Source organism: Symphalangus syndactylus, chromosome 5 (genome assembly GCF_028878055.3).
Source record: "Symphalangus syndactylus isolate Jambi chromosome 5, NHGRI_mSymSyn1-v2.1_pri, whole genome shotgun sequence".
Classification (NCBI taxonomy): Eukaryota; Metazoa; Chordata; class Mammalia; order Primates; family Hylobatidae; genus Symphalangus; species Symphalangus syndactylus.
In genome coordinates, this window is record NC_072427.2 from 80,641,624 (window position 1) to 80,666,129 (window position 24,506).

The window sequence follows — 24,506 nt, forward strand, 5'->3', positions numbered from 1 at the left end:
ACCTCCCGGGTTCATACCATTCTCCTGCCTCAGCCTCCCGCGTAGCTGGGTCTACAGGCGCCCACCACCACGTCCGGCTAATTTTTTGTATTTTTAGTAGAGACGGGGTTTCACCATGTTAGCCAGGATGGTCTCGAACTCCTGACCTCGTGATCCGCCCGCCTCGGCCTCCCAAAGTGCTGGGATTACAGGCGTGAGCCACCGCGGCCGGCCATTTGTATAGATTTTAATGTAGGATTCTGGGAGTGGGGTGGGGAATGGAGCACAAAACTGTGGGCTATACTCTTTGAAAGATTCCTGTGACCTAAATGAGAAGAAATAAAGCAACTAAAACTCGGTGAGGGTACAGACTTCCTCTGCTTTATTCCTACCTCTTAGCATGGTGCTTGACACAGGGGAAGTACTCAATAAATATTTGAGGAACTTTGAATAACCATGATAATGATGATTGTGACAATAACAGCCAGAAACATTTATTAAGTGCTTACTAAGAAACACAAACTACAAGAAGGCCCTTACAATAATTACCTTGTTTCATCCTCACAATCATTCCAAAGACAGGGATCCCATAGAGAAATCTAGGCTTAGAAAATTAAGGTGGCCAATGTCACAATGTAACAAGCAGAAAAGCCAGAGGTCAAACCATGAATCCAATTCTAAATCCCATGGTCTTCACCCCAAGTCATGATGTACTGGAGCAGGACAGAATGAGCATCAGGTGAATAGGCTGTAGGCAAAATGAGGGAAGAAAGTCTAGTGCTGATTATCTTCCCCTGTGCAGGTAAGGGGATAGAGGGAGGTGGGGAAGGAAACAGCAAGCAGCCCGGTCCCAAGGGCAATGCTGAGATGTGTCAACTTTGCTCCCACCCCACCCTTCCCAGTCACTGCTGACCTGGACTGGAGAATGAAACAGGGAATAAAAGTAGACAACAAGAAAGTGATGGGGGAGGAAAAAAGATACAGGTAAAGTCCAACACCAGAGGAAAGAAAGGATAAATTGAGTAGGGGAAAATGTCATATATATAAAAATTGGAGGTGGGCAATACAAATAAATGTTATAAACTCTTCAGTTCAGATTTGCCCCCTTGAGGAGGACACCTTTGGCCTGGATAAGTTCCCAAGTAGTCTTTAGAGATTTGAATCAAACTGTCCTCCTTCTCCTGCCCACATCAGTCTCTGGATTCCCTGGTGGAAAGATCCTCAACAGATCCTCTGAAACAAATTTAAGCATGTTCAGGTCTTATCTAAAGGATGGCTTTGAATGAGAGCTGCAAATGTCCCATAGTAAGTGACATCAAGGGTATGAGTAGGGAGGGAGAGGAGACAGGGAAGGATTAGGTGGGTAAGGAGTTAGTAAAAGCAGTAGTTGAACCAGTACTTGGAAGATTCCTGCTGCTTTGTGGATGCCAAACCGTAAGTGGAAAACAGTTGACCCTGGAGTGTCCATGCAAAAAACCAATGATCCAGCTGGGCATGGTAGCTCACGCCTGTAATCCCAGCACTTTGGGAGGCCGAGGCGGGCAGATCACCTGAGGTCAGGAGTTTGAGCCCAGCCTCAACATGGAGAAACCCCATCTCTACTAAAAATACAAAATTAGCCAGGTGTGGTGGTGCATGCCTGTAATCCCAGCTATTCAGAAGGCTGAGGCAGGAAAATTGCTTGAACCTGGGAGGCGGAGGTTGTGGTGAGCCGAGATGGTGCCATTGCACTCCAGCCTGGGCAACAAGAGCGAAACTCCGTCTCCAAAACAAAACAAAACAAAAAAACACTAATGTTCAGGTCTGTAGAAACACAATCTTATTTCTAAAATCTTAAAGTCTTTCCTAGGTTAAAAAGGGTACTCTCTCTTAGCCTGAAAGAGAGAAAGAAGGAGGGATAGGAGAAAGAAGGAAACCACAGTAAAAATTAAAGAAAATCTACTTGCTTCAAATCTCTCATCTTAACAAACTAGTGCTACGAATTTTTTTTTTTTTTTGAGACAGAGTCTTGCTGTCGCCCAGGCTGGGGTGCAGTGGCGCGATCTCGGCTCACTGCAGGCTCCGCCCCCCGGGGTTCACGCCATTCTCCTGCCTCAGCCTCCCGAGTAGCTGGGACTACAGGCGCCCGCCACCTCACCCGGCTAATTTTTTGTATTTTTTAGTAGAGACGGGGTTTCACTGTGTTAGCCAGGATGGTCTCGATCTCCTGACCTTGTGATCCGCCCGCCTCGGCCTCCCAAAGTGCTGGGATTACAGGCATGAGCCACCGCGCCCGGCCCTTTTTTTTTTTTTTTTTTTAAGGCAGGGTCCCACTCCATCGCCCAGGCTGGAGTGCAGCGGCACAATCTTCGCTCACTGCAGCCTTGACCTCCTGGGGCTCAAGCAATCCTTTCACATCAGCCTCCCAAGTAGCTGGGACCACAGGCGTGCACCACCATACCTGGCTAATTTTTGTATTTTTTGTAGAGAGAGGGTTCTGCCACGTTACCCAGGCTGATCTCGAATTCCTGAGCTCAGACAGTCCAACCAATGTGGCCTCCCAAAGTGCTGGGATTACAGGCATGAGCCACCGTACCCAGCCGGGTAAGGTCTTAACAACAGTATGATACGACCACTCTGACCAGACTCCACTCCAACAGATGTTGGTTCTTCCTATCAATTTCCTGTGACAACTCAGAGCCTCCCTCTATTTTACAAAGCTAGTCTAAGCTCTCATAAGGAAGGTTAAAACTGAAAACGACCCTTGCAAGGGCAAGGATATCACTCAACAGTACATACAGATTTCCTACTGAAGTCTTATAGATCCAACGCAGTGTTAACCCACTCAAACACTTTTGGGGCCAGTCTGTAGTGGTGATACCTCACTGAGAACATAACATTGTTTTTTGTATTGGCAGTGGACTCTACCACAAATAATATTTCTTCACCAGACCTGCCAAAACACACTATACCCAATTTGCACTCGGAACAAACTTGCTTAAAAAAAAATAATAAATTATATCACATTTTTCCTTAGATGAATTAAACCTTCAACCTTTGCTTCAAAACAGGATTGAATTTGTGAAGCTTGAATGATTAAAAAAACATTAAGTGGAAAAAGTACAAACAGTTCTCATGTAGAGGAATCTAAAACAATGCAGTGGGTTAACCAGAATGGAGAGGATGAGAGGACGCAGCCTTCAGAATACTGACCCTTTGCAGGCTTCAGAGAGTTATCCCTGAAATCTAGGGATGCATGCCTTATGATAGGGATCAGGGCTCCAGCGCCTCCTATTATGCAGCCACTAGGCATGGCCCCTGGAATCTGCAAACATGAGGGGTCACTCTGTTGTTATCAAGTCAACTTACCCTGAGCAGCAAAACAATGTTTTAAATGGAATTAAACCATTCTAGTAAAGATCACTGTAATTCAAGATAGCAAAGGTCCTATAAATCCTACTTCAGAGGAAGAGATGCTGAAGTTGAAATATTTATGACCAAAGTTCCTACAATTTATCAGGAATGAAAATTGAAGACAGGCTTCTCTCCAGAACTTGTAACTTTGTAAAATAGACGGGGGCTCTGATTTGTCACAGGAAATTGACAGGAAGAACCAACATCTATTAGACCCATTTAAAAAATGAGGGACACTGCAGGTTTTGTGCTTGTTCACAATTCCCAGAAGATAATCAAACTATTTCCAAGCTACAATTTCATTACATAAGTAACAGTAAATCTGACAAATAAATAATAAAATCACCCTAATGGTTAACAAGTCCCAAATATTACACTGGAATGAACGAAAATATTTGCTTTCAAGGATGAAAGTGAAGTTATACACATTCTGTTTAGTTGTACATAGACTTTTGGTGACAGATAACAAAATCCTACTGATCAAATTGTTTAAAATTATATTTAAGTCAGTGACAAAATTTCTTTTTATCAAAAGACTAAGAAAAAATAAACAATTGAGAGTTTTATAAGGAGAAAAGCAACTTATGTGGGTTCTGTTTATCTTTAAATGAGAAATATATTTCACCTATCTTTTTTTTTCAAACACTGGGACTAAAGAATATAAATTATATTTAATAAATACAAAACTGAAATTTAGCATACATTTTGCCATTGGTAATAATATCTCTTTGCAAAACCTAGCATATGATGGAGTATGTGGAGAGGGGAAGCGGACTGAATGGGAATAGAAGACCCACGTTAAATAAAATGGGATGGAAAGAAGAGAGGGCCCTAGGGAGGAGACAAACCCACAGGGGTCACATTCACAAACATACAAAGTGAGAAACGAAGAGACAGAGGCATCCGCTCAGACTTTCCAACCCAGATATCCAGCATCCCACAGAATGACCCACAAGGAGTAACACATAGAGAATGACACACAGAGATACAGAGGAAACGAGAGAAAGCACACAGATACCAAAGCACACAATTTCATGAAAAAGCTGGTGGCCTACAGTACTGCACCTAGCTAACACATAGTAGATGACAGTTCATATTAGGGTAAGATTAAGTCATTTGTTTTAAAAATTCACCCTTTCTAAAGGCCTACCAAACCTAATGGAATAAGATATTATGCTTTTTATTTAGAATGTATCTATGACTATCGTTTTTTCGAAAATCAGCTTTCTTCTCCTGCCTTCTCCCATTGTAAATTAGCTCTTACCTGCCTCCTTCAAAGCGACTGATGAGATCTGATACCTTACTGGGTTTTTCTTTTGAGACACAAGAAGCAGAGGCAGGTTTAATTTCCTCCATCCTTGGTTTTGCACTAGGTAAAGCTTTATGCCTGGGGGTTTGGTGTATATTGGACGAAGGTGAATTCTGCAGGTGTAATGGCTTTGGAGGCACTGTAGAAAAAGAATAGAATTCAGTATTTCACTGATATTTTGTTCAATAACAATAAAAATTCTGGTGTCCTGGGTGCAAAAATATTCAGCATTATAAAATTATTGTAAAGGGGGCGGGTGTCAAATTTTGAACTAAACCATAACCAAAAGACTTTTGTTCATTTTGGACATTTGCTTCATGCCTTGTGGAAATCCCACCTCCAAACTTAAGTGGTTCTTTTAATTTTATTGCATCTTAAATATGGCAATATTAAACACCTAGGAATCTACATAAGGTTAAAGCATTCTAAGGTCTATTACAGATAATACAGCAGTTATTCATCTCAACAGGGAAAAGGTGGTGCTAAATTTAAAACTAAATCCTAGAGATACATTGTCTGCTACAAAACAGGTTTTCTAATAGAGTGATAGTTGATATACCAGAATCCACAGCTAATAAGTTAAACAACATAAAAGCCAACAAAACAACAACAAACAACAGGAATACAATGTTGCATTAATATAGCATCTTCTTCCCATTTAACAAAAGCACTTTATCTCATTTGATCTTGGACGAAATTTTATACTTCATAGTTCTCTCAGGTAGGTACCACTATTCTCCTCTTATGTCTATGAAGGCTTAGAGAGGTTAAATGACTGGCCTGGGGTAACAGAGTTGGTGCTACAGGCTTGGATGTTTGTCCCCTCCAAACATCATGTTGAAATCTGGTCCCCAATGTTGGAGGTGGGAACTATAGGAGGGGTTTGAGTCATGGGTGCAGATCCCTCACATATGGCTTGGCACCATTCTTGCCATAGTGAATAGCTTCTTGCTCCATTAGTTCCTCCAAGACTGGTTATTAAAAAGAGCCTGAAACCTCCTCCTTCTCTCTCTTGCTTCCTCTCTCTCCATGTGATCTTTACACATGCCAGCTACCCTGTATCTTCTGCCATGAGTGGAAGGAGCCTGAGGCCCTCACCAGAAGTTAAGCAGATGCTGGTACTGTGCTTCCTGTACAGCGTGCAGAACTGTGAGTCAAATAAGCGTCTTTATAAATTACCCAGCCTCGGGTATTCCCATATAACAACACCAAACAGCTTAAGATGGTTGGCCTGCATCAATATACCACAAATCACCTACTTTCTTCATAAGTCCTTCAATCAATTAATAGGATAAAGATCATTTCATGAAATACTAAAATCTACAGTTTCCCTAACACACTGTAGATGATAAAATAATATGCCGTAAGTGCACAATCAGTACAGAAATTACTTCACTTTTGAAAACCAGTATTACTTTTCTCTAAGATTAACATTCAGGGTAAAATACTATATAACATGTAGTATTTTTAAACAAGCAGTGTTGACAGATCAAATAGAATCATCTTTTCTCTTCCTTAAATCCTTTCTTAGCTTCTGGAGGAAGGGTGAGGAGTCATGTCGCCTCCTAATTACATGCCCCATTTTCCCCCAGCGGGTTCCCCTGGTTTTTAGTGGTCTCGTCTCTTTCATGAACTCAGTTAGCTGACAGTTGGCTCATGTTCACTGGCCTAGATTTCATCATTTCAGTGCCAGTTATCAATTCATTATAGGGAAGGAAAGGAGTGTCACAATGAACTACAAGCGGAGCAATTAATTCACTTAATTATCTTTCAATACAAACAAGAAGAAAATCTCAATTTAAAAATGGCACCCTTCTTTTGTGAAAATGATATTTTCCAACATATGTTTGGGGGAGTGAATAATATAGTATTATTTGGGAACAATGGGGCTTATATACGTGTAATATTTGTTAATTTTACAGGAAAAAACTTCTATGTAGAATAAGTATGTACTAATGTAGCAAAACAGGAAAATCTCCCACCAAAAAACCCTTTTAACATTATGAGTAGTAAATATAAACTAATGCAGTAAAACAGGAAAATCTCCCACCCCCCCCCAAAAAAAAACAAACTTCTTAAGGTTATGAATAATTCAACATGCTTAGCTAGAATACTAAAAGAAGGAAGTGAATATAATTTTGTGTGCTAAAACTGTTATGAAGTAACTCATTCATCTACCTAGAGTTTACTCACTAAACATGCCTTATTTATTACGTGCCAGATGAGAGAAAAACTAAAATACAATGATACCCATCCCTTTCTCAGGGATGACTCCACCCACTTTCCCAATCTAAATTGTGTCCATCTCTTAAACTGTTTCATAAGCACTGTGTGCTTTCTCCAAATTGCTTATCACAACTTGTGGCATAATTATTAAATAATTAGTAATGAGTAGGATTAAATAATAAAGCTGTGGTAAAATAGTAAATATATTATGAATTTAAAGTTTTTTTTTCCTCCACAAGGCAGGAGTTGATGAAGGCAAGGAATATATTACTTTTGATCACAGCTATATTTATAGTGACTATTTGCATTATGTTTGGCAAATGTTTGGAACATTATACTTAGTGTGTCATCAAGGAGATCATATACTAGTGGAGAGGGACTTTAATGATGTTGATGAAAGTGAACACTGGGTACATAGGTATTTTAGAAGCACAGAGGAGGTATCAAATTCAGCAAGGGAGAAAATGTAAATGTATAGTAAATCAGTAAATATGCACATTTTAAATAAAAAAGAACAAATGGTACATGGATATGACAAATCTGAAGATGATACATGAATGACTAAAGTTAGACACAAATTCTATCACTTGTTCATCATTTATAATGTAATAAAAATAACAGATACTTTGCCTCGAAATACCTAACTGATGAATGAAAATGATTCTTTCAACTCCCAAAGTTATGGAGGTAAACTGAGGAATATCTAACACAGGACTAAAAGAAATCTTGTATGCTACGTACTCATGACACACAAAAAAATCCAATACCAGGCCGGGCGCAGTGGCTCACGCCTGTAATCCCAGCACTTTGGGAGGCCAAGGCGGGCGGATCATGAGGTCAGGAGTTCGAGACCAGCCTGACCAACATGGTGAAACCTTGTCTCTACTAAAAATACAAAAAAAAATTAGCTGGGCGTGGTGGTGGGCGCCTGTAGTCCCAGCTACTTGGGAGGCTGAGGCAGGAGAATGGCGTGAACCCGGGAGGCGGAGCTTGCAGGGAGCCAAGATTGCGCTACTGCACTCCAGCCTGGGCGACAGAGCAAGACTCCGTCAAAAAAAAAAAAAAAAAAAAAAAAAAAAAAAAAAAAAAAAAAAAAAAAAAAAAAAAAAAAAAAGCCGGGCGTGGTGGCTCACGCCTGTAATCCCAGCACTTTGGGAGGCCGAGGCGGGCAGATCACGAGGTCAGGAGATCGAGACCATGGTGAAACCCCGTCTCTACTAAAAATACAAAAAATTAGCTGGGCGCAGTGGCGGGCGCCTGTAGTCCCAGCTACTTGGAGAGGCTGAGGTGGGAGAATGGAGTGAACCCGGGAGGCGGAGCTTGTAGTGAGCCGAGATCGCGCCACTGCACTCCAGCCTGGGCGACAGAACGAGACTCTGTCTAAAAAAAAAAAAAAAAAAAAAAAAAAAAAAAAAAAAAAAAAAAATTCCAATTCCAGTTAAAAACCAGGATCTCATGTTTCAATCTAACAGTCTGTACCCAGAGGAAATGACAACAGATGGCAGGAGCAACCTAGGCATTGATACTTCAAATTATTGAGACTAAATTTCTCTTCATGGCCACCTTTCTTAGCTTCTAGACAACCAAACAAATTGCAGCCAACGGCCTTTATATCTCTTGTATGTCTTTGTTCTGCTAATCTGTTGTTATGTCAGTTTAACTCATAGGTCCAGCTGGAGACCTAAAAGGTAATTAAACTGACATAAACACATACACAAGATCATGAATTAGAAAGGACCAGTAAATCCTTTGCATAGCAACATAATCCAGATTATGAAGACTATATTATAAAACTAAAAAGAAAATAAAAATCAAGAGCTAAAGAAATTACAATTTTATCAAACAGACAATTATTCACTTTTAAAAAGATTTCCCAAATTAGTTATGTAAGAAGGGAAAAGATTATAAATTGTAGGCAATATTCTAAGGATGCAGTTTATTATCAGTCTCTATGAGCATTACAGGCGATGAGAATGGAAAACCCTAAAGTTCGGATTCCTCCTCTTCTTGGTATTTCAATTATTTATTTATTTAGATTTTTTCCTTTCTTCAGAGACAATATTAATTCTAGAGATCAATAGTGTGACATTTAAAACAAGCAAAATCATTCCCAGATTTGTGTTTCACACTCTGAGAACAGTGTAGGATGCAAACACAGTCTTTCCCTACCTGATTGTTAAGCTCTCTAGAGCAAGTAAGCTTTTCAGGTAAAAGGTGCCCTGAATCCAATACACCTACTATAACATTTACTTAGCTGAATAAGATCAGCTAAGTACAATTCTGCTAGGACATGAACAACTGCAGAATCACGTTGTAAGAACCTTATTATATATCTAGAGCTAAATGAAAACAACATGTCTATTGGAAAGCCACCACAGTAGGTTCATTTTCTTTTCTATTTTATCTTTTATGTGTGTGTGTGTATATATGTGTGTGTGTACACACATTGTAACCTCAAACTCCTGGGCATAAGTGATCCTACATCACTTATGTAGGATGCTACATCTCAGTCTCCAGAGTAGCTGGGACTACAGGTGACAGCCACCCCTCCCGGCTTCATTTTCTTTTGAAATAGATTTCTTGGGAACTTTCTTACTGCTTGCCTCATCTCTACTCTCCCACCCGCTATGCAGCCTAGATTCCAGCCACATTGAATTGCATCTTCCATTGTAAGCTTGGTAAGGTTTTCTCAGGCCTTCAGGCTTTGGCACATACCTAGAATGGTCCGCTTGGCAAAATCCCATAATTCCCACAAGGCTCACCTCAGTCACCAACTCTTTTTCAGAAGGCTTATCTGCCTCTTCCACCTCTTGCCCTCCCACCCTGCCTCAAAAATCTTCAAATATCTTCTCCACTAACATTTGTCGTTTTGTTCTATAATATTTTACAACCAGGGTTGCCTTCCTAGACTTCTGAGTTCCTTGATGAACAGGAAATGGGTCTCATCTTTGTTTCAGCTCAATACTTCTTGTAACCCATGATTATAGGTTGACATTCAACTCTTTTTTTTTTTTTTTTTTTTTGAGACAGAATCTCACTCTGTCACCCAGGCTGGAGGGCAGTGGCGCAATCTCAGCTCACTGCAAACTCCGCCTTCTGGGTTCAAGTGATTCTTGTGCCTCGGCCTCAAGAGTAGCTGGGATTACAGGCACCTGTCACCACACCCAGTTACGTTTTGTACTTTTAGTAGAGACAGGGTTTTGCCATGTTGGCCAGGTTGGCCTCAAACTCCCGACCTCAGGTGATCCGCCTGCCTCAGCCTCCCAAAGTGCTGGGATTACAGGCATGAGCCACCGTGCCCAGCCACATTCAACTCTTAAGGAAAATCACTATTTCATAAAACAAATTCATATTTAATCTTACTGCTCCTATCAAAGACTGAAAAAGTAACACACAGCTACTTTGAGAAGTAAATGACTAGAAAAGGATTTAAAAACACACGAAAGAACCCTACCTATGAAAGCACTTTGTACTTGCATAAGATTAACATATATGAGACATCTATTTTTAAGATAACCATATAACATCTATGTGAAATTTTGTGGCTGGATACAAAGTTTCAAAATATAAGAATGCCCTTCATCTGCCCCCTTCTTTGTTCTGCCGTCCTTGGCTCTTCTACAAGGCCCTGTGAAGAACTGGATCTTACAGACCCAGATATATATAAGGAAGAAAGGAATAACAATCAGAATAAAAAAACTGGGGCACGGTGTCTCATGCCTGTAATCCTAGCACTTTGGGAGGCCGAGGCAGGTGGCTCACCTGAGGTCAGGAGTTCGAGACCAGCCTGGACAACATGGCAAAACCCTGACTCTACTAAAAATACAAAAATTAGCTGGGCGTGGTGGCACATGCCTGTAATCCCAGCTACTTGGGAGGCTGAGGCAGGAGAATCGCTTGAACCCAGGAGGTGGAGGTTGCTGTGAGCTGAGATTGTGCCACTACACTCCAGCCTGGGAAACAGACAGCCTGCCTCAAAAAAAAATTAAATATGTAAGTAAATAAATAAACAAAATAAAAAAACTCCTATGCACTATTAACTAAAAGACCTAACAATCCAAAGGATATACACAGGAAAAACAGTGTTCACCCTCACTTATTAGTATTTCAGGGAAATACAAATTAAATCCATAAGCTGATACCATTTCAGTCAAATCAGATTGACTAGAATTTTAGCATTTCTTTTTTTTTGAGACAGCGTCTTGCCCTGTCACTCAGGCTGGAGTGCAATGGCACGATCTCAGCTCACTGCAACCTCCACTTCCTGGGTTCAAGCAATTCTGCTGCCTCAAACTCCCGAATAGTTGGGATTACAGGTACGCACCACCACGACTGGCTAATTTTTTGTATCTTTAGTAGAGATGGGGTTTCATCATGTTAGCCAGGATGGTCTCGAACTCCTGACCTCGTGATCCACCCGCCTCGGCCTCCCGAAGTGCTGGGATTACAGGCGTGAGCCACCACGCCCAGCTTGACCAGAATTTTAAATCTGACAATACCAAGTGTCAGTGAAGATATGAAGCAATGTGAACACAACATTTTTGATGACAGTATAAATTTATAAAACCACTAAGAATTCAGCATTTAAAAAATATATATCCTAGAACAATTCTTATACCTCTATATAGGGTGTTTATTTTCACTTTTTCATTAATTAAATGAATATTTATTGAAGATCTACTAGGTTCTAGCCACTTGAGCCTATCAATGAGCAAAGGAAAAATGAACAAAAAAAATAGCAAGTAAATCATTTATCGGAAGGAGGTAAGTGCCAGGAGAAAACGTGGTGAGGGCTAAAAGAACAAGATAAATACCATCCAGGGTGTGGGAAGTCAAAGGGAGGGCAGATTTCAGTCTTAAACAGGGTGTTCAAAGATAGGCCTCCGTGAAAAGCTGGGATTTGAGTAAGCCTTGAAGTGGAAGGAATTGTTTGGGGAAGGGCTTTCCAGCAGGTGGAATGACAGCCAGGGACAGCTGGGGTCTAGAGGCCAGCAGGACTGGAGCAGACAAAAGTAGTGCATAGGGAGGCCTGAGAAAGTAGACTCTGGACCACTTCTTTTGACTTTGCATGAAATGAGAAGTCCCTGCAGGGTTCTGAGCTGAAATGTAACATGACATAACTTTCGGCAGGATCACTCTGCGAGCTGTGCTGAGAAATGTAGAGGAAAACAGGGGAGAAGCAGGGTGGACAATTAAGCGGATATTACAGAAATTCAGGCAAGAGATCACAGTGCTTAGGAAAAGGTAGTGAGAAATACTTGGATTCTAGGTATGTTTTTAAAGTAGATTTCCGGATAAGATTAAATGAGACATATGAGAGAAAGAGAGGGGAGGCAAGGAGGACTCTGAAACCTTGGGTCTCAACCACCAGAAGGATGGAACGATGGTCAAGCGACATAGCAGGCAGAGCAATTTTGGAGAGGAGAATGGCAGTTAGCAGTTCAGTTTCATACATGCTAAGTTTGAGATCTCTATTAGACTATAAATAAGATGGGTTTTATTACACCCAAATTTATAGATGTAAATAGGAAAAAAATTTGATTATTCAAAGTAATTATCTAGAATGAAAAGAAACTAATTGCCAGTTTAAGTCAGTAGTCTTCAATTACTCTTCTTTTTAAAAACAGAAACAACAAAAGCTGGCTATGTATAAATGCATTATAACATTACACTTTTAAAAGAATGGATCATTATACATAGATTTTTACTTTAGAAGCAAATGAATAGGTTTAAGTACTCTATGTAAGTTACTCAAACAACAATGTGGCTCTTTAAAGCATTTAATGATTGAGACATTATGTGACAATTTGCACTTTATAAAAATAATCAGAACTATGGAGAATGTTCTGGATAAAAGCTGTTAAGAGAAAAAGAACTATTAACTTTAATTACTAAAGGAGCTATTTTGAGTCACTGTCTAGCATGGCAGGAAACAGGCCAGTATTAAAAGTGGTGAACAAGAAGAAAGACTTATGCTGGAGGTTGCTCAGTAATTTGTTTGACTATTAGGATTGGTATGAAGTGAATAAGCCATTGTTTCCAAGGCTTTAGGGTATTTTCTGAGGCTGAGGCAAAACAAGCTCTAATTATGAAACAAATCCATTTCAAAATCTACATATTCCAATTTGGATCCAAATGCAAGTTTATCCAATCTCTAATCTAAAATTTATCTTTCTTTCTTTCTGCTGATTTTGAAATAGCAAAGGGCTGCCATTCTGGTCATTCCTTTTTCAGGTTTAAAATAAAATAAAACTTAGCTCATTCACCTTTTAAAAACCTTTAATAATTCTTCAAAAATATTTACTTACTGGTAATTAATAAACACAAAACGTAAACCATATATTGTTCCAGAGACATTACTACATAATCACCACTAATAAAGATGTGCAATACTTTCCCCTTTTAAAATTACCACAGTAGGCTGGGCACAGTGGCTCATGCCTGTAATCCCAGCACTTTGGGAGGGCAAGGCAGGCAGATCACCTGAGGTGAGGAGTTTGAGACCAGCCTTGCCAACATGGTAAAACCCGGGCTCTAACAAAAAAGACAAAAATTATCTGGGCATTGTGGTGCATGCCTGTAGTCCAGCTACTGAGGAGGCTGAAGCGGGAGAATCACTCAAACCTGGGAGGCGGAGGCCGCAGTGAGCCGAGATCACACCACTGCACTCCAGCCTGGGTGACAGAATAAAACCCTCTCTCTCAAAACAAAAAACAAAACAAAACAAAAACCCACAATAAATTGTAACTATAATCTTCTTAACTATCTATATAAGGAAAAAAGATATAATTACGTGCTTATTTTCATCTAGGTGAGAGTTTTGCAAATGCAGCAACTGATATTATAGTTTGTACGAATTCTTTGTTGTGGACTGTCCCGTGCATTGCAGGATGTATGGCAACATCCCTACCCTCCACTCACTGGCTGCACGTAGCAACTCCCACAAGCAGTGTCAAGCAGAAATGTCCCCAGATACTACCAATGTCCTATTGTCGGGGGAGGATATGCAAGTGTGGGCAAAATTGTCTCCGCTTGAGAACTACTCACCTAGAATAAGAGTCCTAAATTAAACTAAAACAACATAGTGTTGTGGGTAGCGGGTAGCAACTATCCGGGGCTGGTGGTGTTGGCAGTAAAGGAATTTACCAAGACAGCTGTAGGTAGAGAAAGGCTTATTTATTAGACAAAGTACGAAAATACACTGCAAGAAAGCAACAGGCAGATCAGCAAGAGAAGAGCTGACTACAAAGAGACAAAGGCTTCCTGGGGATTTTACAGGATGGTGCTTGTGCTGGAGAGGGCTACATGCAGTACTGATAATGGCAACGCCAAGGTTGCGGTGAGCTAACTTTCATTTTTCTATCAGCCACGGTGTCTGGTGATAAGTCAGTGCAGGAAGATTGTGAGTTATTTGCACAGGAGGGCTACGTGCTCTGGACCAGGAAGAAAGGCAGACTTAAAAGTTTATCTGCCTTTTCTTTCTGCTTTCCCCTGCTCCTGCCAGCCTGACTCCCCTTCCCTTGTTAGGACCACATACATAGTGACCTTGAAGCCCCAGCAACCTCACCATTCACAACTTGTAAGGGATTTGCAGTGAGGCAGGAACAAAGGTGTCGGGGTGATAATTCCTTGCTCCATGCAGTAGGTCCCTATTAGCACCCCCTTCTCTTCTCTGCCTCCGTCACCCAAATGTTAGGAGAAATTAAAATTAGCTTCTCTCCACTAAAGAGTTAAGAAACACTCGCCGGGCGCGGTGGCTCACGCTTGTAATCCCAGCACTTTGGGAGGCCGAGGCGGGTGGATCCCGAGGTCAGGAGATCGAGACCACGGTGAAACCCCGTCTCTACTAAAAATACAAAAAATTAGCCGGGCGTGGTGGCAGGCGCCTGTAGTCCCAGCTACTTGGAGAGGCTGAGGCAGGAGAATGGCGTGAACCTGGGAGGCGGAGTTTGCAGTGAGCCGAGATTGCGCCACTGCACTCCAGCCTGGGCGACAAAGCGAGACTCCGTCTCAAAAAAAAAAAAAAGAGTAAGAAACACTCATTATTGGGTACTGTTGATTGACTTACTGACCAATCTATGTGGCAGCTCATCTGACAATACTAAGATGTAGCCTCATTTCAGGGACGTTGGTCCCTGCATGGCGCATGTTCAAAGTTTTAAAGAATAGCAGAAACAAAGGAGAAGAAATGTAGCAATATAGCAGTGTGTTATCGAAGACTGGTTATGTACGATGTGAGCAGACACATAGGCTGATGTGATGAGTAAAATATACAGCAGGTCAGGTTGTAATGAATGAGAAAAAACAAAGTTCGTATGGAGTGCTACGGTCTGAGTGTGTCCCGAAATTCATGTTGCCATCCTCATTCCCAAGGTGACAGTATGAAGAGGTGGGGCCTTTGGGAGGTGATTAGGTCATGAGGACTGAGCTCTCATTAGTCAAATTAGTGCCATTGAAAAGAGGCCCCAGAGAGACCTCTCACCCCTTCCACCCTGTGAGGTTATAGTGAAAAGATGGCCATCTATGGACCAGAAAGCAGGCCCTCGTTACACTCTGAATCTGATCTTGGACCCACCTGTGCACCGGAAAGCAAGCCCTCATCAGACCCTGAATCTGATCTTGGACTTTCAGACCACAGAACTGTGAGAACTACACTTCTGTTGTTTATAAGCTATAACCAGTTTATGGTATTTTGTTACAGCAGCCTGAACGGACTACAACGTAGGGAAATATAAAGGGGCAGGGTGAAAGGTGAGGTTAAAATTTTAGCCATGGGTATCAGGGAAAGGCCAAACACTGCTTGAAAGTATTTTGAAAAAGAAGTATAAAGTACTCTGTGATTTATTTAATATCTGCAAATATTCCCTTTAGTTAGAAAAGTATATATACATAATTAGCCTATATTTAACATAGGAAGTAAATATGTATTTAAATAACTATATAGTGGCTTTAATATAACTATAAAACAGCAAAAGCAAGGTTAAGTGTTGTCTACTTAAAAAGGGGATTATTTTGGCACACACAGCTCAGGAAGGACACTCACTATATCTGTCAATACACTGACTTTGGAAAACAATGAAGTATTGCACTGCATCTTCCAAAAATAAAGGCTTTTTAAGTAATGAAATTCTTCCTTTGATCAGGAAAATTACATCAACTACAATTGTATTCATTATTAATATTCTTACCTCACACTGGATCTTTGTCAACTCAGGTCTAATGGGCGAAATGGAATTTTATATTTTGGAAATAAAAAGGCTTAAATCATGGTAAAAAAAAGTCCTATGTTTATATTCACATCAATGCTGTAAGGGAGCAGTGTAGTCAAAAGAAATGGTTGTAAGCTCATGAATAGGCTACTCATCTGAATCATCAATTATCTGACCTCGCTTAATAGTGATATTCCATACCACCACAAATATAATTGTCGTGAGAACAAGATAAATATCCCATAATCTAGAAGATTCATTTTAATCTTGTTCTAAAATTTTCTTTCAGAAATCCTTAAAACATACAACTTTAAGGAATAACACCACTTATTTTATAATGCATGCTCTAGAATACATTTTTCTTTGCAAGAACAGGAAAGAGACCTAAGTAAACACAAAATAAACAAAAACAGAAATTGATTTTTCCCAACTGTAGTAATTCTGACAATGCCCAGTATTATTTCTCATATCTGTTTAGCAATCATTATAAATGAAAATCTATAAGGAAGAAACGACACACTAAACCGTAGGGTAGCTTAGCTTTTGTGTTCCATTTCAAAAGGCCTTGCTCTCTATCGTCAAAAGTATAATTTTGTGCTTCTCAAAGTTAATACCCAGTTCACTGGAAATTTCTTTGTAAAAGGAAATGGTCACTGAAAAAAATCATTCAAGCTTCCTACCATTATGGCTTTTGCTTTACCCTCACTGGCCACTCAATCCTGAATGAAGGGCTGTTACTGTTCCTTTCTGCGGATGACCTTACCATCAGGTGTTTTCATGCCCCACCTCCTTAATGTTTTCAAGTCACGTGCTTGATAAGTACACGAAGTGCCGTTTTAGAATTATGTTTCACAGATACTGACATCTAGCAAATCATTTCTTTCTAACAGTAGCTCCAAACACATTTATTACACAGACAGTAAGTCCCTGTGCTAGGTCAGGCATAATAAAGAGATCACAGTTCTGTTAAGATGACATGCAAACAATTTCAGCAAAATGAAAAGATCCATAACAGAGAAATGTATGTTGTTTCAGGAGCAGAGCAAATAGCAACCTCTGCCTGAGAAGATGCACAGATGGACTCTTCTCTAAAAAATAATGTACCCAGGCCGGGCGCGGTGGCTCACGCTTGTAATCCCAGCACTTTGGGAGGCCGAGGCGGGCGGATCATGAGGTCAGGAGATCGAGACCACGGTGAAACCCCGTCTCTACTAAAAATACAAAATATTAGCCGGGCGTGGTGGCGGGCGCCTGTAGTCCCAGCTACTCGGAGAGGCTGAGGCAGGAGAATGGCGTGAACCCGGGAGGCGGAGTTTGCAGTGAGCCGAGATTGTGCCACTGCACTCCAGCCTGGGTGACAGAGCAAGACTCCGTCTCAAAAAAAAAAATAAAATAAAATAAAAATAATGTACCCAATTCCTTCCTTCTAGCTTAAAACACTTTCTTTGTGGCCATGATTTTTCTGGTTAGCCTTCACTGATCAACAAAGTACCCACCCTGATGGCAAACTCCCAGTGGGCATACCTTGTGGCTTTGGACTTGCAGCTGAGTGTTTCACTGGCCTGTTCCCATTTATTCCCTGAGCCTCTTCTTCAGATACATTCTCACCCACCAGTGTGGTCGTGCTGCTTGTGGAGCAAGGTGGAACTAAAGCGATCTTTGGACAGGTACTGCTGCCTGCAAGAGTTCACAAGGAAAGGGCAGGTAAGTATGGAGGCACAGCACAACACAACACTGACCCCATAAAACAAAAACAGTCATAGTGACAAGACTAAGCATAGAAATACTTTTACCACATGGGCTGGCCTTGACAAAGAGTTTTCCTGGGAACTATCTCATTCCATGTGCTTTAGGAATCTTATAATGGATGTTGACAGAAGACTGTTATACACAGGCCTCCTCTCCTTGCAGGGCCACAGAAAGGGCAGAACGCAGCTGCTACGATGTAGGCGAAAGAAAGGATGGAATTAATCCGTTAAAAGCCTTCCTTTTTAGTGTTGGGTCTTGTGGCTAGTCATAGAGCACTCAAAAGAACAAAGGAGGAAAGCCCAACGTGACAGCTGACCTAAAGACTCTAGGAGAATGGCTCGATTAGAAACGAACAAATACACACGCGCCCACGTCCACACACACTCTCTCACCCACTAGCTTACTCAGACTCCACATCCACATCCATGACATACGCTAACAGTGACCCATGTTTTCCAAAGAAAGGATGGCAAGATTATACAGGTAACATGGTCACATTTATGTAGAACTCAAAAACCCCAAAATGTTCTTTAAAATCACACAAATACATCATGAGACATAGATGAAGAGGAAGAGATTAAATGTTTGTTCACTTTCTGGTATAAAAAGTTATATGTTGAATTTCAGATACTTTTAAAGAAGTCATGTGTCAGTGTTCTCTCTTTATTATGCATATTAGATTTCCTTCTCTTCTGGTTGACATGGTGATATTAAGACCACTGACTCTGCTTCAGAGAAAATAAAATTTCTACCAGGAAATTCACTATAATTGAATCAAAGAATGCAATTTAAGGAATTATCATTTGGTTAAGAAACAAAGAGTTTCATTTTTTATAGAATCCAGATATCTCAAAGAGAACTCAGAGATTTTTTAAGCCTTAATTATTGAAAACAAGAGAAGCTATTTTTAAAAAACCTGATCAACTTTCTATTGAGTAAAAAAAAAAAAAAAAAAACTCTCTTAATTCAATTCATTATTAAATAATATTGATTAAAAACCACATTTGGGCGAGGCATGGTGGCTCACGCCTGTAATCCCAGCACTCTGGGAGGCCAAGGCGGGTGGATCACCTGAGGTCAGGAGTTCAAGACCAGCCTGGCCAACATGGTGAAACCCTCTCTCTACTAAAAATACAAAAATTAGCCAGGTGTGGTGGTGGGTGCCTGTAATCCTAGCTACTCAGGAGGCTGAGACAGGAGAATCACCTGAACCCGGGATAGGGGGAGGTTGCAGTGAGCCGAGATCGCACCATTGCTCCAGCCTGGGAAACAAGAGCGAAACTCCGTCTCAAAAAAAAAAAAAAAAAAAACAAAAAAAAAAAAACAAAAAACCAACAAAGAAACCACATTTGTGCTTTATTTTCTGTTGCTCTCCTTAAAATTTATCTTGGTAAAACAGATTTTGGAAAATATCAAGAGCTCCAAGTGCCGTCTCAACAGTTCTTTCAGAGCCAATGCCAAAACAGAAATTAAATGACGCCAGGAGTTTGAGACCAGCCTGGGCAACATAATGAGACCTTCTCTTTACTTAAAAAAAAAAAAATAAAAATTAGCTGGGCATGGTGGTGCACGCTTGTGGTCCCAGCTACTGGGGAGGTTGAGGTGAGAGGATCCCTTGAGTCCAGGAGGTTGAGGAAGCAGTGAGCTATAATCACACCACTGCACTCCAGCCTGGTCAACAGAGGGAGACCTTGTAACTTTGAGAAAAGAAAAAAAAGGGCGGGGTGGGAGGGGTGGTCCTCATCAGACACCCTTCTGCTAAAATGGTTTATCAGCGAGATTAAGCATTGTTTAGGAAAATATAACAAGAATTTAGAAAGCAAAAGTAATGAAGGATTGACAGATTATTATTAAAATTATAAAAAGGCTAGGTGCAGTGGCTCACGTAATCTCAACACTTCGCGAGGCTGAGGCAGGCAGATCACTTAAGCCTAGGAGTTTGAGACCAGCTAGGCAGCCATGGCGAAATCCTGTCTCTTCAAAAAATACAAAAAAAATTAACTGGGTGTGGTGGCATACATCTGTAGTCCCAGCTACTTAGAAGGCTGAGGTGGGAGGATGGCTTAAAACCTGGGAGTTTGAGGCCACAGTGAGCCATGATCACACCATTGCACTGCACTCCAAACAAATAAAATAAATAAACAAAATAAATAAAATTATAAACAGAAGAAATACAGTTCAAACCTTTAAATGTGTAAGCTTATCTATCTTGGAAAAAAGCATGTGAAATAGGCAAAGTATATCCCTAAAATCCACAACACGTCATGCAATCACTTGGCCTTTTAGGAGGAAAATCTGGATGCTTTTTCACAGTGATACTATGAATGGCTTAAAGGCCACCTGCCAGGGTCTAGTGAAGGATGGCTGTACAGGCCCAAACAGTGCAGAGCCACAGCTCAACTACAAACTAGAGGAAGAAACTAATGTAATTGTAAATTGAGACCCTGAGACATCATCAATTTATAAGAGAAAGCAGCAACAATACTATACAAAGGGGGCAGTTAATGGGTTAAATGAGAAAACAAATTATGTTGAGTCTTTCTAAAAAGGTCATCACTATTACACATTAAAATATGAAAAAAGTTTGATAGTCTATTTAGAAATAAAACATGTCTTACCTAAATATTAATTTGAATGAAAACTAGGCACTTATTTCTAGACAGCAAACTTTCAGGGTATGGTAGGTTTCGCAAGTGTCATGTTTATAGAGAATATCTCACATGAATGTGCCAAAATGCATGCAATGAGATCAACTGTGCATCTATTTTTAAAATAAGTTCATCAAAGTCATGATTACACATCTTTTGCAAGAGGCAATTAGATCAACATTTCAGAACATTGTTTATTAAAACAAGTCTGTAAACTCCAGCCACCATCACAAAGCATGAAAACATGGTGAAGGACACAGAGAACATTTACATTTTTAAACATTTGTTTAAAAAAACAAAAAGGCAATGACAAATACATAGAGCTCATATGTGGCTGCAAGGCTAAAAATACTATTAATAATTATTTGGCCCTTTACAGGAAAAAATGTACGGACCACTGGTATAGGTTAAACAAATCATGGTAAAAGAAGTTTGCCTAAAAGAAGCACCCTTTCATTAAACACTTCATCTGCTAACATCTTGGATAACAGCAACAAAAACTGAAACTTTTTGTTTGTTTATGACTGACTTAGCCTACTCATATTTGGAAACAGTCCTTATTTGGGTGCCAGTTGCCTAACAGGGAATTGAAACCAAAATTATAACCAGATGGTCTCTCATTCAAGAAGCTTTACATTAACTCTAGAGGTTCTTTGATTGGAAATTACAATATCAAGAAGAACCAGTAGGGCTGATTTATAATTAGAAACAGTTATCTTAGAAACAGCCATAACAAATTACAGTATGTTAGTTAGCATGGGGAAGGAGAGGTATCCGATTTAAATACTATCTCCTCTTGAGGACTGGTCATCTTTTTATCCACTTTTTAGTACTAACCCATTTTGTACTCTGACTTTGGGTTGCTGACCTATGCTTGCCGGGTTGTATCTCCTATAGGAATCCCTAGACATACGCTAACCTCAAATACTCTCAATCGACCTCACTATTAACTGCATATAGCTTCCTCGCTCCAACTGCAGAGGCTGCCACTATGGCTTAGCTTTCCTTTATCTGTCTTTTTTGGCATTTAAATAGTCATGCACTAAGTCACGCTTTTTTTTTTTTTTTTTTTTTTTTTTTTGAGACGGAGTCTTTCTCTGTCCCCCAGGCTGGAGTGCAGTGGCGCGATCTCGGCTCACCACAACCTCCACCTCCTGGGTTCACGCCATTCTCCTGCCTCAGCCTCCCGAGTAGCTGGGACCACAGGCACCCGCCACCACGCCCGGCTAATTTTTTTTTTGTATTTTTAGTAGAGACGGGGTTTCACCGTGTTAGCCAGGATGGTCTCGATCTCCTGACCTCGTGATCCACCCGCCTCGGCCTCCCAAAGTGCTGGGATTACAGGCTTGAGCCACCGCGCCCGGCTAAGTCACGCTTTTGTGTCGTAGATATGCCACGTATACAATTGGTTAGGGTGACTTATGGCTACTATTTGCAAGACTCTGTTATAGGCTGTTATATTTTACCAAATCATTCTTGAATTATTCTACCCTGACCACACTATTTAGTTTTATTGCTACTCCGACCTCTACTTTATAGTTTATTTTTTTCTGTAGTACCTATGGCTTTCTAACAAACTACATTATTTACTTTTTTTTATTGTTTATTGTCAGTTTTCCCTGGTTAGAATATAAGCCCCAGGAAGGCAGCAATCGTGCTCCTGACAAATCCCAGGAATACCACCTGTCACAGGGTAGATGCTCAATACATATTTGTCAAACAAATGAATTCTGGAGACCTTGGGCAACTGTCTCTGTTTGCCAAAATTCTTAGTTTCTATTTCATAAAAGATGTTTTCTAAAGTCTGACAATATGGAAATATGTAGTTTAGAGCCCAACCTATATAAAATTTTTGATATTTCCATTTAAATCTAAAATCCAAAACATTCAAAGTTATTCTACACAAATCCTCAATATTCAGTTAAAACAAAAAAAAAAAATTAAAAGCTATACATACCCAAATAATTTTCTTCACAACCCAGAAGCAGATTGGTAAGCATCTGGAATTGCAGAACTCTCCAGATGTTTGTCTTGATAAAAAATAGTAACAGTAAAAAAAATCCCAGTTATTGACTGAATGTTTCTGTTATGATTTTCATTTATCATTATGTTTTTGAGACAGGACCTCACTCTGCCACCTAGACAGAGGTGCACTCACAACTCACTGCAGCCTCAATCTGAGCTCAAGTGATCTTCCCATCTCAGCCTCCTCAGTAGCTGTGACTACAGGCATGCACCACCACGTCCAGCTGATTTTTAAAAAATTTTTGTAGAGATGGGGTTTCTGTTGCCCAAGCTGGTCTCCAACTCTTGGTGTGAAGCAATCCTCCTGCCTCGGCCTCCCAAAGTTACGGAATTACAGGCATAAGCCACCACGCCCAGCATGTTTGTTTATTATTTTATTTACATTTACTAGGATCACTAACTTATAAGCATTACAGGCTGCCAATATTTCAGACTCATCATACAATGCTACCTAAAATTAAAGAATGTCATACTGTCAGGTAAAGCAAATGGCTTGAGATCTTTTGAGTTCAAAAGTAATATAAACTCAAAATAAGACTTGAAGGGAGATAACTGCAGATATTCAATATTTTTAAAGGTCTCATGGTTGGATGGGCACAAAGTGTAAAAAGGCAACTTTGACTGTTATCTTTCTTAAGCATATCAACAATGTGGCCATGCAGTTGACATAAATGTACAGCCTCTCAAGACAAAAATAATTTTTAAAGCAGTAATTTTCAGACTAGAAATATTTTGTTTTCCCCAAATTATACTCCATAATTATTTACTGAGTGCCTTTTGTTTGCTACCCCGAAAGGATGAAAAGGATAACACTAAGATTTCTAAAGAATATTATTGTCTGTGGCACCTTAAAAGTTAGAATTCTGTTAGAACACAACCTGCTATACTTGTCCTAATTCCAATTTTGAACAGGAGCTGATAAGACCCATGGCCACAGTACTCGTTACAAGCAGACTGTATTGCTACAATAAAGATGTGGGCTCCAGAGGTCCAACACTCTGCTCCACCACTCTCGGGATGGCCATTTGTTGTTAGAGGCCATGTGTCCCTGCGTAGACATGTTAAAAGTACACACTCCGGCCAGGCGCAGTGGCTCATGCTTGTAATCCCAGCACTTTGGGAGGCCGAGGTGGGTGGATCACCTGAGGTAGGGAGTTCGAGACCAGCCTGACCAACATGGAGAAACCCTGTCTCTACTAAAAATACAAAAAAAAAAAAAAAAATTAGCCGGGCGTGGTGGCTCATGCCTGTAATCCCAGCTACTCAGGAGGCTGAGGTAGGAGAATCGCTTGAACCCAAGAGGTGGAGGTTGCAGTGAGCCAAGATCACGCCATTGCACTCCAGCCTGGGCAACAAGAGCGAAACTGTCAAAAAAAAAAAAAAAAAAAAAGACACACTCTATGATGACTCTTGCATTGGAGCTGGCCAGTGTGCTCTGCTGTACCTTTGCATGCTGATTTCTTAGGTAGAGACTGAACTTAGCACTGCAGCAGGAAGGCAGCTCTCTCTCATATTTGCCCTCACCACTGCCCGAGTTCCATGTGCTAACGGAGGTTCCCCTTTCTGCTGTGTTCAACTAAGAATGCTGGTTAAAGCCGGGAGTGGTGGCTCACGCCTGTAATCCCAGCACTTTGGGAGGCCAAGGCAGGTGGATCACCTGAGGTCAGGAGTTCGAGACCAGCCTAGCCAACATGGTGAAACATCGTCTCTACTAAAAAAAAAAAAATGCAAAAATTAGCCGGGTGTGGTGGCGGGCGTCTGCAATCCCAGCTACTCAGGAGGCTGAAGCAGGAGAATCGCTTGAACCCAGGAGGTGGAGATTGCAGTGGGCCGAGATTGAGCCACTGCACTCTAGCCTGGGCGACAGTGTAAGACTCCATCTCAAAAAACAAACAAAGAAACAAACAAAGATTACAGAAAGATCTAGCTATTTACAGTACACAAATTACTCTGTGTGTGTAGGGATGA

The 24,506-nt window shown here is 40.6% G+C and overlaps 1 protein-coding gene across 11 annotated transcripts in view; it reads right to left on the minus strand.

The window, feature by feature from the left end:
• Positions 1 to 24,506, minus strand: part of FGD4 (FYVE, RhoGEF and PH domain containing 4) — a 261,542-nt gene that overhangs the window by 70,168 nt on the left and 166,868 nt on the right. For 8 of the 11 annotated variants that reach the window (XM_055280152.2, XM_055280156.2, XM_063639210.1 and 5 more), the window contains exons 2-3: positions 17,641 to 17,793; positions 4,637 to 4,820 (exon numbers count right to left, since the gene is read on the minus strand). In XM_055280152.2, the coding sequence (XP_055136127.2) occupies positions 4,637 to 4,820; positions 17,641 to 17,793 (337 nt within the window). Of the gene's footprint in view, positions 1 to 4,636; positions 4,821 to 17,640; positions 17,794 to 18,496; positions 18,517 to 22,470; positions 22,544 to 24,506 lie in introns of those variants that run through there. The other 3 variants (XM_055280154.2, XM_055280162.2, XM_055280160.2) reach the window with 3 other exon arrangements.